This window comes from Emys orbicularis, chromosome 12, assembly GCF_028017835.1.
Source record: "Emys orbicularis isolate rEmyOrb1 chromosome 12, rEmyOrb1.hap1, whole genome shotgun sequence".
NCBI classification, from domain to species: Eukaryota; Metazoa; Chordata; order Testudines; family Emydidae; genus Emys; species Emys orbicularis.
The window spans coordinates 34,701,683-34,714,366 of NC_088694.1; the positions used below are offsets into that span (position 1 = coordinate 34,701,683).

At 46.8% G+C, this 12,684-nt stretch overlaps 2 protein-coding genes across 2 annotated transcripts in view; both read right to left on the bottom strand.

Moving 5' to 3' along the window:
- The window catches only part of LOC135886051 (cytosolic phospholipase A2 gamma-like), a 979,292-nt gene that overhangs the window by 255,522 nt on the left and 711,086 nt on the right, over positions 1-12,684 (bottom strand).
- Positions 2,112-3,050, bottom strand: LOC135885991 (olfactory receptor 5G9-like). The gene has a single exon (XM_065413885.1). It carries the CDS (start codon positions 3,048-3,050, stop codon positions 2,112-2,114), a length of 939 nt encoding a protein of 312 aa, XP_065269957.1.

The window sequence follows — 12,684 nt, forward strand, 5'->3', positions numbered from 1 at the left end:
AATTGGGGTGTATTCGGACCACCCACCATTCTTTTGGATGTACCACCCATGTATTAGACTGAAAGGACACATTGAAAAGCGCTGGGTGCACCTGCTCCCACACGTTCACCCGTTGGGGAGTATTTCCGGCTCCAGGCTGTGGCCAGTTTAAACCCAGATTCTTCCAATTTGGCATCCATATTACATGTAGGGTTACATTCTTCAAAACGGTTAAATTGTCATATACCCAATGTCCCAGGGGAGATTTTATGTCCAGAGTGATGTGTACATAACAACTTCACACCCTGGAATTTTCCTCTATGGAGATTCCATTGTGATTAGACATGATAACATCACACCCTAATTATGAGACCCCATAACTCAAAGGTGGTTCAAACACTCAGGGAGACCAGTGGGTTATATTTTTGGGGCCCTCCATGACAAATCACATGTCTGGATGACTATGTTTCCTATTGTCATTGATCATGGCATAGTCTAGGGAATACCACACAATATGTCCTGATAAATTTGATATTCTTCACCGGGTTGGGGACCCCCCCTCCCACCATCTGATCTGTACACCACATACCGATGCTGCCAAATTCCCATGGGAGGATTGGTGGTAGCATCTTTTATGGGTAGACTCTTCTGTCCATACAGCATCGCGTGTCATTAGATTCACTACCTCTACTGCTAGTATGGATTTTTTCCCATTAAAATCTGTTGGTCCACTCCAAAGCCTTAATATGTTGGAGGAGATCAGCTTCCCTTTTTACCCAGTACACCATGCCTGGGCACAGACCTTGTAATACTGTTCCTCTTTTCCAATATTCCTTTCCCTTGGGATCCCCAATAACATCCCCCATCTCCTTTTCAATCTCATCTCAGGTTGACCCCCCTTAACTGGTATGGGCCCTGATTCCTCTGTATCAATTTATTTTAAAAGGCTGTTACCTCAGGTTACCAGAGCCCATCGTATCACCATCAAGCAGCTTTGTGGACTGTTATTGAGGGGGACTTATCTGGCTGTTACTCACCTGTCCAGCATGATGCATCCGAGTCATGTCAACAAGATATTAGGGCTTGTCCTTCACCTTCCCTTGGTTCTTGCCACACAGACAGAAAGCAGAAGACCAGAAGTGCAGGCAATGTGATGTTTATTGGGGTTAATCAAGCAAACTTATTCATAGCTCTCCACACCAGTAGCGCTTTTCCCCTGTTCCTCCCTTCTCTTTCTCAGCAGACATAATTATACACGTACTGCATGCCCTTGGCAGCAGCATAGTCATGTTCCATTTTGGAGGGTCTTGAGTCTTGGGGAAAGAAAAGCCTGGCCAGTACACAACCTCCCTTCCTCTCCCTCCCATGGGGTACAAAGAGGTGGCCAGGCTTTTCTTTAGCTTTTAGTGTTTCTTATGTCTCTCTCCCATCCCCCCCCCCTTGTCCCTCCTAACTGGTTGTTTGACCTTGGCTTGAGGGAGGAGTCAGGCAGTCTTCAAGTGTATGCTTGTATATTACACTCCCCACCATACCCAGCAACATTTTAACTTTCTTCCTTATCTTTTCTCACTGTGCTATAAACCCCACCTGGTTGTGAGCAGATCCAATACACAGTGTCTTTGTTCTCACATGTTAGCAAGAATATAAAGTATCAAAAGTCAAACGAGCAAACAAAGCCCAAAATTCTATCTAAGGCAAATATACAGGCCTGAATACTATATTATCATCACTAGCATGGACCTTCCACATAACTTTTATCCCATTGCTTAGGGTAATTAATTAGTATGTGGCAGACCCCCCTCTTCAAGTGTATGATGAGGAAAAATATTTGAACAAATCTCATATGTGTGCCCTGACCACTGGAATATGGGATATCTCTCTCAATTTCTCCTGTTGCAGACCCTTTGTGAGTCTAACTCCAGCACCCATTGGTTCCAATGTAGTTATGCTATTTTACACATGCTGGGGATCTGGCCAATTTACTTTACTGGATCTACACTGATTTAGACTAGTGGAAGATTTGGCCCAAAATGTCTGTCAGATACCTTAGCTGAGAATGTCCCAAACACCTGTTACCCAGAAATCTATGGTCTCTGATTTAAAAAAAAAAAAAAAAGATAAGAACATCAACACTAGTTGAGAAACCTGAATTTCCCTAATATATTCCTTAGAGCTGTTTTCACCTCCTTGTTTTTCAGGCTGTAGATTATGGGGTTTAACAGGGGGGTCAAGATGCTGTACTGGATGGAGAACATTTCATCCAGAAGCACAGAGGAGACTGAGCTGGGTTTTGTGTACTGGAAAAAAGCGGTCAGATACAACAAACCAACCACAATAAGGTGGGAGCTGCAGGTGGAGAAGGCTTTCCGCCTGCCCTCCGCGGAGCGTATCCTCAAGATGGTGGAGATGACGTGAATGTAGGAGATGAGGGTGAAGAGGAAGGAGCTTGATCCCAGTATCACAACAGAAGTAAGAAGCACCATTTGATTGGTGAGAATGTCAGTACAGGAGAGTTGTAACAGAGGAGGGAGCTCACAGCAAAAATGGCTGATTTGATTGGGTCCACAGAAGTGCAACTCGAGGGCAAAAACTGTGTTAATTAAGGCATAAAAGAAGCCCGTGATCCATGCACCACTCACGAGCTGAACCCAGATCTCTTTGTTGATTGCATCCACATAATGCAATGGGTAGCAGATGGCAGCATAGCGGTCATAAGCCATGGCTGAGAGAATGAAAACTTCTGTACCAGCTAAGAGAAAAAAGAAGAACATCTGGGCAATGCAGCCATTGACTGAAATTGTTTTGTGCTCTGCAAGAAAGTTCATCAGCATATTAGGCACTGTGATGGAGGAATAGCAGATATCAACAAAGGATAAGTGGAAGAGCAAGAAATACATGGGGGTGTGAAGGTGAAAATCAGCTCTTATCAGCACCATGATCACTATGTTCCCAACCAGGGTGATTAGGTAAATAACTAAAAACACCAGGAAGAGGAAAATCTGTATCTGTGGGTCACTGGAAAGTCCGAGGAGAATAAATTTGGTCACTGTGGTTTGATTTTCCATTGACATATATTCAGGAAAACGGTGACCTGGGAAATGAGGGGGAAAAAACAAATGAATTTAACATTTAGAACCAAAGTAAATTTAAACAGCATGTGGAGATAATCTGATCAGCAGTATGAAAGTAAAAAGAGTCCTATTCCAGCCTGTAAAATATGTGTTTTACATCATTTAAATTGAGAGAGAGAGAGAGAGAGAGAGAGAGAGAGAGAGAGAGAGAGAGAGAGAGAGATGCTGAATGGAATTTGTATATTTTAAATAGACAAAATGGGCTGGATATACAAAAGGACTTAAGCATCTAACTGCCCCTTTAGATGTCTAAAACCCAGAATCAGGCCCCACTGGTATTCACAAATATCCTGCTCAACTGGGACTCTGAGACAGGCTGATGTGGGGCTCCTCAGACTCTTCTCTGCAAGCTGTTCCACTCTGGCTAAAGAATTAGAGAGAAAGTGCAACCGGTGTGCTGGATACTGGGTTTTCCACATCCAGGCTGAGTGCTCTAGCCATGAGGCTATAGAGTCATTAATTTTCTCTCTCACTCTCTATGTTGTCCACTCCCTCTGGCCTAATATCTCTTCATCTGCCCCAGTGACTTCAATTCAGCCACAGCAAATTTGGATCATAGACAGCAAAAGAACTATGTATGATTTACACCTACTGGGGATCTGGTCAGTTACCATTTTGTCTATTATTTATGTCTACTGGTTTAGACTATTTTGTTGAAAATGCAGTTTAATATCTTTAGTATCTTATTGGATTCATCCCTATTAAAATCACTAATATTTTTGAAGAAGAAGAAGAAATGAATGTGCCCAGCAAACATTCTCTAGTCACAGTGACTTGAAAAGAGCAAGATAGAAAATTAATGGGATTTCCCACTCTAAATTACTTAAGCTCTTTTGAAAACTGACTTTGATTCATTGTTCTGCACAACTGAATGTCAGGCTGTACATACAGAAGAGAATCTTTTCTGCCCTCATGTAAGTGAGTGGCTTTCTGACATCAGTTTTTAATAGAAATTGGAATGAAGCCAATATCCTCTCCAATGTCCAATCTTTGACCCCATATGACCCTAGAGAGAAACTAAACCTTTACTCCATTATCAGCTTAAAAGAGAAATACCTAAGAAAAGAAATAGACCTTGTAATCGAATGTAAATGTTAACACAGGCAGACTCTGTACAGAGGGAAATTTCACAGTGGAGAGAGGTAAATAGCTGGGTCTCTCAAGGATCACTACTGGCACCAGTGCTGTTTAACATACTCATAAATTATCTGGAAAAATAGGTAAATAGCAACGTTTGTAGATGATACAAGATTACTCAAAATAATTAAATACAAAGGAGATTACGAAGAGTTACCAAGGAATCTCAAGAAACTGAATGACTGGGCAAGAAAAAGGCAGATGAAATTAAATGTTCATAAACTGAAAATAAATCACATTGGAAAACATAATCCCAGGTATACATGCATAACAATGATGTTTTAATTAGCTGTTATAGGAAAGAGATCTTGGAGTCATTGTGGATAGTTCTTAAAACACAACTGCTCAATATGCAGCAGCAGTCAAAAAAGTTAATAGAATATTAGGAACCATTAAGAAAGGGAGAGAGAATAAGACAGAAAATATCATAATGCCACTATATGAATCCATGGTATGCCTACATCATGAATATTACATGCAGTTCTGGTTGGCCCATCTCAAAAAAGATATGTTAGAATTGGAAAAAGTACAGAGAAGGGCAACAACAATGATTAACGGTATGGAACAGCTGCTGTATGAGGAGAGATTTAAAAGATTGGGACTGTTTGGCTTTTGTTTCCCAGAAACTGGGGGTGAGCGACAGGGGATGGATCACTTGATGATTACTTGTTCTGTTCATTCCCTCTGGGGCACCTGGCACTGGCCACTGTCGGAAGACAAGATACTGGGTTAGATGGACCCTTGGTCTGACCAGTAGGGCCATTCTTATGTTCTTATGAAAAGAGATGATGAAGGGGAATGTAATAGAGGTCTATAAAATCATGAATGGTGTGGAGAAAGTGAATAAGGAAGTGTTATCCCTTCACATAACACACAAACAACGGGTCACCTGATGAAATTAGTAGGAATCAGCTTTTCATAGAATCATAGAATCATAGAATATTAGGGTTGGAAGAGACCTCAGGAGGTTATCTAGTCCATTCCCCTGCTCAAAGCAGGACCAACACCCACTAAATCATTCCAGCCAAGGCTTTGTCAAGCCGGGCCTTAAAAACCTCTAAGGATGGAGATTCCACCACCTCCCTAGGTAACCCATTCCAGTGCTTCACCACCCTCCTAGTGAAATATGTTTCCTAATATTCAACCTAGAACTTCCCCACTGCAACTTGAGACCATTGCTTCTTGTTCTGTCATCTGCCACCACTGAGAACAGCCTATCTCCATCCTCTTTGGAACCTCCCTTCAGGTAGTTGAAGGCTGCTATCAAATCCCCCTTCACTCTTCTCTTCTGAAGACTAAATAACCCCAGTCATAAGCCATGTGCCCAAGCCCCCTAATCATTTTCATTGCCCTCTGCTGGACTCTCTCCAATTTGTCCACATCCCTTCTGTAGTGGTGGGACCAAAACTGGACGCAATACTCCAGGTGTGGCCTCACCAGTGCCGAATAGAGGGGAATAATCACTTCCCTAGATCTGCTGGCAATGTTCCTACTAATCCAGCCCAATATGCCATTACCCTTCTTGGCAACAAGGGCACACTGCTGACTCATATCCAGCTTCTTGTCCACTGTAATTCCCAGGTCCTTTTCTGCAGAACTGCTGCTTAGCCAGTCGGTCCCCAGCCTGTGCATGGGATTTTTCCTTCCTAAGTGCAGGACTCTGCACTTGTCCTTGTTGAACCTCATCAGATTTCTTTTGGCCCAATCCTCCAGTTTGTCTAGGTCACTCTGGACCCTATCCCTACCCTCCAGCGTATCTACCTCTCCCCCGAGCTAAGTGTCATCTGCAAACTTGCTGAGGGTGCAATTAATCCTATCATCCCAATCACTGAGAAAGATGTTGAAGAAATATAAGGAAGTACTTCTTCACACAACACACAGTCAAGCTGTGGAACTCATTGCCAGGGGATATTGTGAAGGCCAAAAGTATAACTGGGTTCAAAATAGAATTGAGTTCATAGAGGATAAATGTATCAATGGCTACTAGCCAAGATTGTCAGGGACTCATCCCCACTCTCTGGATATCCCTAAACATCTGACTGCTAGAAGCTGGAACTGGACAGCAGGGGATGGATCACTTGATAAATTGCTCTATTCTGTTCACTCCTTCTGAAGCATCTGACACCGGTCAATATTGGAAGGCAGGATAGTGGGCTAGATGGACCATTTATTGGACCTGGTATGGCCATTCTTATATTCTTAATATAGTTAAGAGGCTTCTCCAGAGAATGCCATACCCCTAACCTCTGCATGCCCATAAAACACACAGAAAAAGAAACACCAGGTAACACTAAGCAAATGATCTCAATTTGTCATAGACTTTAGACTTTAAGGTCAGAAGGGAAAATTATGATTATCTAGTCTGACCTCCTGCACAACGAAGGCCACAGAATCTCACCCACCCACTCCTATAATAAACCCCTAACCTATGTCTGAGCTATTTAAGTCCTAAAATCATAGTTTGAAGACTTCAGGGTGCAGAGAATCCTCCAGCAAGTGACCCGTGCCCCACGCTGCAGAGGAAGGCGAAAAACCCCCAGGGCCTCTGCCAATCTGCCCTGGAGGAAAATTCCTTCCCACCCCAAATATGGCGATCAGCTAAACCCTGAGCATGTGGGAAAGACTCACCAGCCAGACACTCAGGAAAGAATTCTCTGTAGTAACTCAGATCCCACCCCATCTAACATCCCATCACAGGCTCTTGGGCATATTTACTGCTAATAGTCAAATATCAAATAATTACCAAAATTAGGTTATCCCATCGCCTCCATAAATTTAGCAAGCTTAGTCTTGAAGCCAGATATGTCTTTTGCCCCCACTACTCCCCTTGGAAGGCTGTTCCAGAACTTCACTCCTCTGATGGTTAGAAACCTTTGTCTAATTTCAAGTTTAAACCTCCTGATGGCCAGTTTATATCCATTTGTTCTTGTGTCCATATTAGTACTGAGCTTAAATAATTCCTCTCCTTCCCTGGTATTTATCCCTCTGATATATTTATAGAGAGCTAAACAAGCCAAGCTCTCTGAGTCTCCTTTCATAAGACAGGTTTTCCATTCCTCGGATCATCCTAGTAGCCCTTCTCTGTACCTGTTCCAGTTTAAATTGATCCTTCTTAAACATGGGGGACCAGAACTGTCTCAGTGGTATCTCAGAAAGAGAGAGAGAGTGAGAGAGAGAGAGAGAGATGGGTGATTGAAGTAATAGCCGAGTTCTCAACCACAGCTCTTGGGTGGCAACTCACTCTGTGTGAACATGCAGTGTTGTTGTAGCTGTCTCGGTCCTAGGAGATTCAAGACTCAAGGTGAGTGAGATAATATCTTTTATTGGACCAACTTTTGTGGGTGAGAGGGAAGAGCTCTGTGTGGCTCAAAAACTTGTCTCTCTCACCAACAGAAGCTGGTGCAATAAAAAAATATTACCTCACCCAGCTTGTCTCTGTGTGAGCAGACTGATGCATGTGGGCAGAAATCAATCGGACTCAGTAGAGAGACCCACCCCTGGATACGGGGGAACAGAATCTGGTCCTTTGGCATGGAAAGGATAAAAAAAGGTTAAAAAGGAATAAAAATATGAATCAACTCACCTGCCTTTTAAATGTGGATCATAAAAATGGTGAGATCACTCTGACCTGTGCTTTTATCTTTCTGTTGTCTTAGTCTATTTATCTCCCTACTTGCTGATTTGTCTGTCTGCCTCTGCAATACAGCATCTTAGGATATCAACTTTTCTTTATTCCAAACACTTAAATCTGACAAGGGAGGTAGGGTTATCCCTGTGAGTGGAGCAAAGAGCTTTTCCTCATCTGACTCCTAGACTAAGAGCTGATTCTTGAGAGCTGTTTAAATGCTGTCCAATTCCACCTGGGACAAGATCCCTGAAGTTCACCCTCTGGAACAAGCTACAAGTAACACCGTGCTGGGTCAGTCCTTCAGCAGCGATTTACCATGCATAAGAATGAGAGGACAGAAGCTTGGATTAGAAAAGGAGCCTAATGGATTTAGGTAGCCAATCTCAGTGACAGTCAATAAAAAAGACACGTATTTAGGCTTGGATTTTTAAAGCACCCTAGTAGTTAGACACCCACATAGCAAATCATTTTATCTCCCAAACACTCCTTTGAAGATGCTAACCATAATGTGAAAGGAACAACTAGACTGCATGAGGTGGCAGGAAAAAAGTAGGTGATGAGACAAAGGTGGAGTTATAGTGTGCAGAATTTGGCAAAACTTTTCAGACAAATACTTCTTTTGAAAAAAAAAAGCAGTTTTGGTTGATCCTATATTATTTGCAAATTTGATGCCCATTCACCAAATATCTGCATGCAAGGTGTGTGTGTGTGTGGAGTCTAAATTGACAACCCACGATATGGAACCCTAGCACCCACACTGAATACATTTAACCTATTGGCTGGGCTACTCGGATGTTGGAGAAACTCACTAACTTCCCACCTCTGCTTTCTGTGGAGCAGAGATGTGTAGATAGGTCTCCCAGCTCTCAGGAAATTGCTTTAATCTTTGGTCTATAAGGTAATTTAGGGCACAACTTTCTCAGGCTTTCCTGTTGAAGCTGTTCATATTGTATAAATCAGCAGCACATCAGCAGCAGGAGAGACATATCACTATAATGAAGGTGGTGGTCAATGGGGAGACATTCTTGGGGTGGCGAGATCCTGGGACAGAGAGAACTGTTGTCAGGCCCTGGGTGGTGCAGCCTCACCAGATGATGAGGGGCTGTGTGACCTTGGTGTAGGTCCCAGGGATGAAGCTCCTTGCCCTGCCTATGGCCCAGATCCCTGTGCAGACACAGAAGGGGTCAGGCTGGCTGGTAGTTGGGGTTCTTCAAGATATTGGTTGTGAAGTCCTGTTGGGACAGGATCCAGGCCCTGCTCCTGTAACAGCCAAGGATTTGAATTTGAATCCAGGGAACCAATTGGCTGAGACTGAAGTGGTCAGTGAAAATGCTAAACTCAGGATACCTGTCTCTCTGTAACGAGAACCCTGGAGCTGAGTGGGACAGAGAGATGCTCCCCACCCCCCTGCAAATGGGGGAGTGGCTCACCCTGGCTCTGATGCTGTGAACCAAGCAGCAGGCTCCCTGCCTGCCCTCACTGGGACAGCAGAGGCAAAACTGATCCCAGGGGGATCGGAGACCCCAGCTGAGTGTGGGGAAGCACAGCCAGGGTGGGACAACTGTCAATCAGGGCTGCCTTGTCCACAGGTGCAAATGGCCCAGGACAAGGGTAACGCAGCCTTGGGACACCGACCTGTCCTAGATGAGCCTTTTCAGAAGGTGGTCCTGGACTGGGTGAGGGACGGATGTGAGGGGAAGGCCTCTCCCAATGGAGAATCAGTGGTGGAGTATGTACTGACTTTCCGGGAAAAGCTCGCTGAGCTCATGGGTCCGGTCAGGGAGAACCTAGCTAGGGCCCAAGGGAGACAGAAGGTCTGGTACGACCGCTCAGCCTATGGCACCGGGGCCAAGTTAAGGGTTCTCATCCTGGTGAGGAAGAATAAGCTGCAAGTTGCCTGGGACGGGCCCTTCACGGTCATCAAGCAGCTGAATGAGGAGAATGATGTGGTGGAACAGCTCAACCGGGCTCACAGCCACCGAGGGGACCAGGTCAACATGATGAAACCGTACTGTGACAGGGAGAGGCTGGTACTGGCCGTGTGTGGCCAGTGGGAGAAGGGGGAAGATCTCCTGGTGGGTCTCTTCCCTGAGACTGGAGCCAGCCCCTTTGTGGAATCAGCCCCCCTCTCTGACCAATTAACCCCTTCCCAACAGGCAGAGATCAGAGAGATGCTGCATTCATACCAACACGTTTTCCAACCGGCCTGGGCTCACTAACCGAGCTGTCCACTGGGTGGAGATAGGAGCCAGCCCTCCCATTAGGTGTTCCCCATTCAGAGTAACAGGGAACACAGCACAGGCCTTGGAGGGAGAGGTCAGAGACATACTGGCTTAGGGGTGATCCAGCCATCCACCAGTCCTGGGGGCCTCTCCCGTGGTGCTGGTTCCCAGGAAAGATGGGTCGAGCCAGTTCTGTGTGGTGTGTCAGAAGCTCAATGCCATCACCATGTCTGGTGCCTGCCCATACCAAGGCCTGATGAGCAGGGCCGGCTCCAGGTTTTCAGCCGCCCCAAGCAGCGGGGAAAAAAAAAAAGCCGCGATCGGCGGCAGCTCCACCGCACCACTTTCTTCTTCGGCGGCAATTCGGCGGCAGGTCCTTCCCTCCGACAGGGACCGAGGGACCCGCTGCCGAATTGCTGCTGAAGAGCCCGAGGTGCCGCCCCTTCCCCTTGGCCGCCCCAAGCACCTGCTTGCTGGGCTGGTGCCTGGAGCCGGCCCTGCTGATGAGATCCTAGACAAGTTGTGGGGGACTCGGTACCTCATGATGAGGGATTTCACCAAAGGCTACTGGCAGGTGCCTTTGCATCCAGATGCCAGGTTGAAACCTGCTTTGTCACCCCTTTGGGGCTGTACAAGTCCCTAGTCCTACCCTTCGGCCTCAAGGAGCTGCCGGTCACCTGCCAGCGGCTGGTGGATCAGTTACTGAGGGGGATGGAGAAATTTACCCTAGCGTACACTGATAATATTTGTGCCATTAGCCAGACCTGGGAGGACCATGTGTCCCAGGTGGAGAGGGGGCTGAGCCACCTCAAGGATCCAGGGCTGACTGTAAAAGCTGGGACGTGCGAAGTGGGGATGGCAGAGGTTGTACCTGGGCCACAAGGTGGGGAGCGGCTGCCTAAAGCCAGAGCTGGCCAAGGTGGGCGCGATCAGAGACCGGCCTGCTCCCCAGACTAAGAAACAGACCCAGGCCTTTATTGTGATGTCAGGGCACAAATGGAGGTTTGTGCCCAACTTTAACTCTGTGTCAGCTCCCATCACTGAGCTATACAAGAAGGGTGAGCCAGACAAGCTGGTCTGGACTGGGCAGTGCCAGAGGGCTCTCTGCACACTGAAGGAGGATCTGGTCAAGGGCCTGGTGCTGGGAAACCCAGACTTTGACAAGACCTTTGTGGTGTTCACTGATGCCCCACACACAGGGCTTGGCACGGTGCCAAGGCAGGCCAATGCAAAGGGGGAGAAACACCACATCATGTATCTAAGCAGGAAGCTGCTGCCCTGGGATCAGGGCTATGCAGCCATAGAGAAAGAGTGCCTGGCCATGGAGTGGGCTCTTAAAAAGCTGTGGCCAGATCTATTTGGGCGGCGCTTCACTGTGTATCTGGACCACTCGCCCTGCCGTGGCTGCACCAGATGAGAGGGGCCAATGCCGAGTTCCTGAGGTGGAGTCTGTCCTTCCAGGATTATGACATGGAGGTGGTCCACGTTAAGGGGAGTGCAAATGTTATAGCTAAGGCTTTGTCCCGGAGAGGGTGGCCTGAACTTTCCTAGGTCACTGGCTAAAGTGACCCCACTCAGTTCGGTCTCGAAGGGGGGAGAGATATGACAAAGTAGGTATTTTACCTTGCTATGTTGTATATAAGCCTATGTGAGTCTTACAGTTTTGCATGAATGCTGTGTGTGCCTCAGTTTCCCTGTGTATTGCACCAGTGTCTAGGTGGTGGGAATAAGGGGGGGTGACTTTTGCAGGGGCTTCTCCAGCTGCCTGCATGGATGCTATGGCCACCCCTTCATAACCTGAAACCCAGGAGGGGGATACTACTAGGTGACTCTTGGCCTGGGAAGTGAGACAAAGGCTGGAGGAGGAGCAATGGGCAGGCAGGGGCCAGGCAGCTGGAAGCGAGTCTCAGCTGGCTTGGGGCTCAGGGGAGGATCAGAGCCCTGGCTCTGGACTCCCTTCCCCCCAAGATGGACTTGGCTGAAAGTCACTGATTTCTGTCCTAACGAGTTGTGTTCTGCACTGTGTTTCTTTCAACTAATAAGCCTTCTGTTTTACCGGCTGGCTGAGAGTCACGTCTGACTGTGGAGTTGGGGTGAAGGGCCCTCTGGCTTTCCCAGGAGCCCTGGCTGGGTGGACTCACTGTGGGAAGCGCTCGGTGTGGAAAAGGATGCTGAATGCTCCAAGGTCAGACCCAGAAAGGTCGAAGCTGTGTAAGGATTTGGAAGAGCCCTCTGAGGGAAAGTATCAGAAGGAGACCCCATTGGGTCCCGATGCATGGGATGCATTGTCCTAGGGATGGGGGTTCCATGATCACCATAACCACCACTCCCAAGAGGAGGAGATGGATGGTGGTGGTCGGGGACTCCTTCCTAAGGGGGATGCAGTCATCGATCTGTCGACCAGACCGGGAGACTCGAGAAGTGTGCTGCTTGCCTGGAGCTAGTGTTTGCTGAGACTGAGCAAGACTGAGCAAGCCCTCGGACCGGTACCCCTTCCTACTTCTCCACATGAGCACCAATGATACTGCCAAGAATTACCTTGAGTGGATTACTGCAGACTACGTGGTTCTGGGAAGAAGGATAAAGG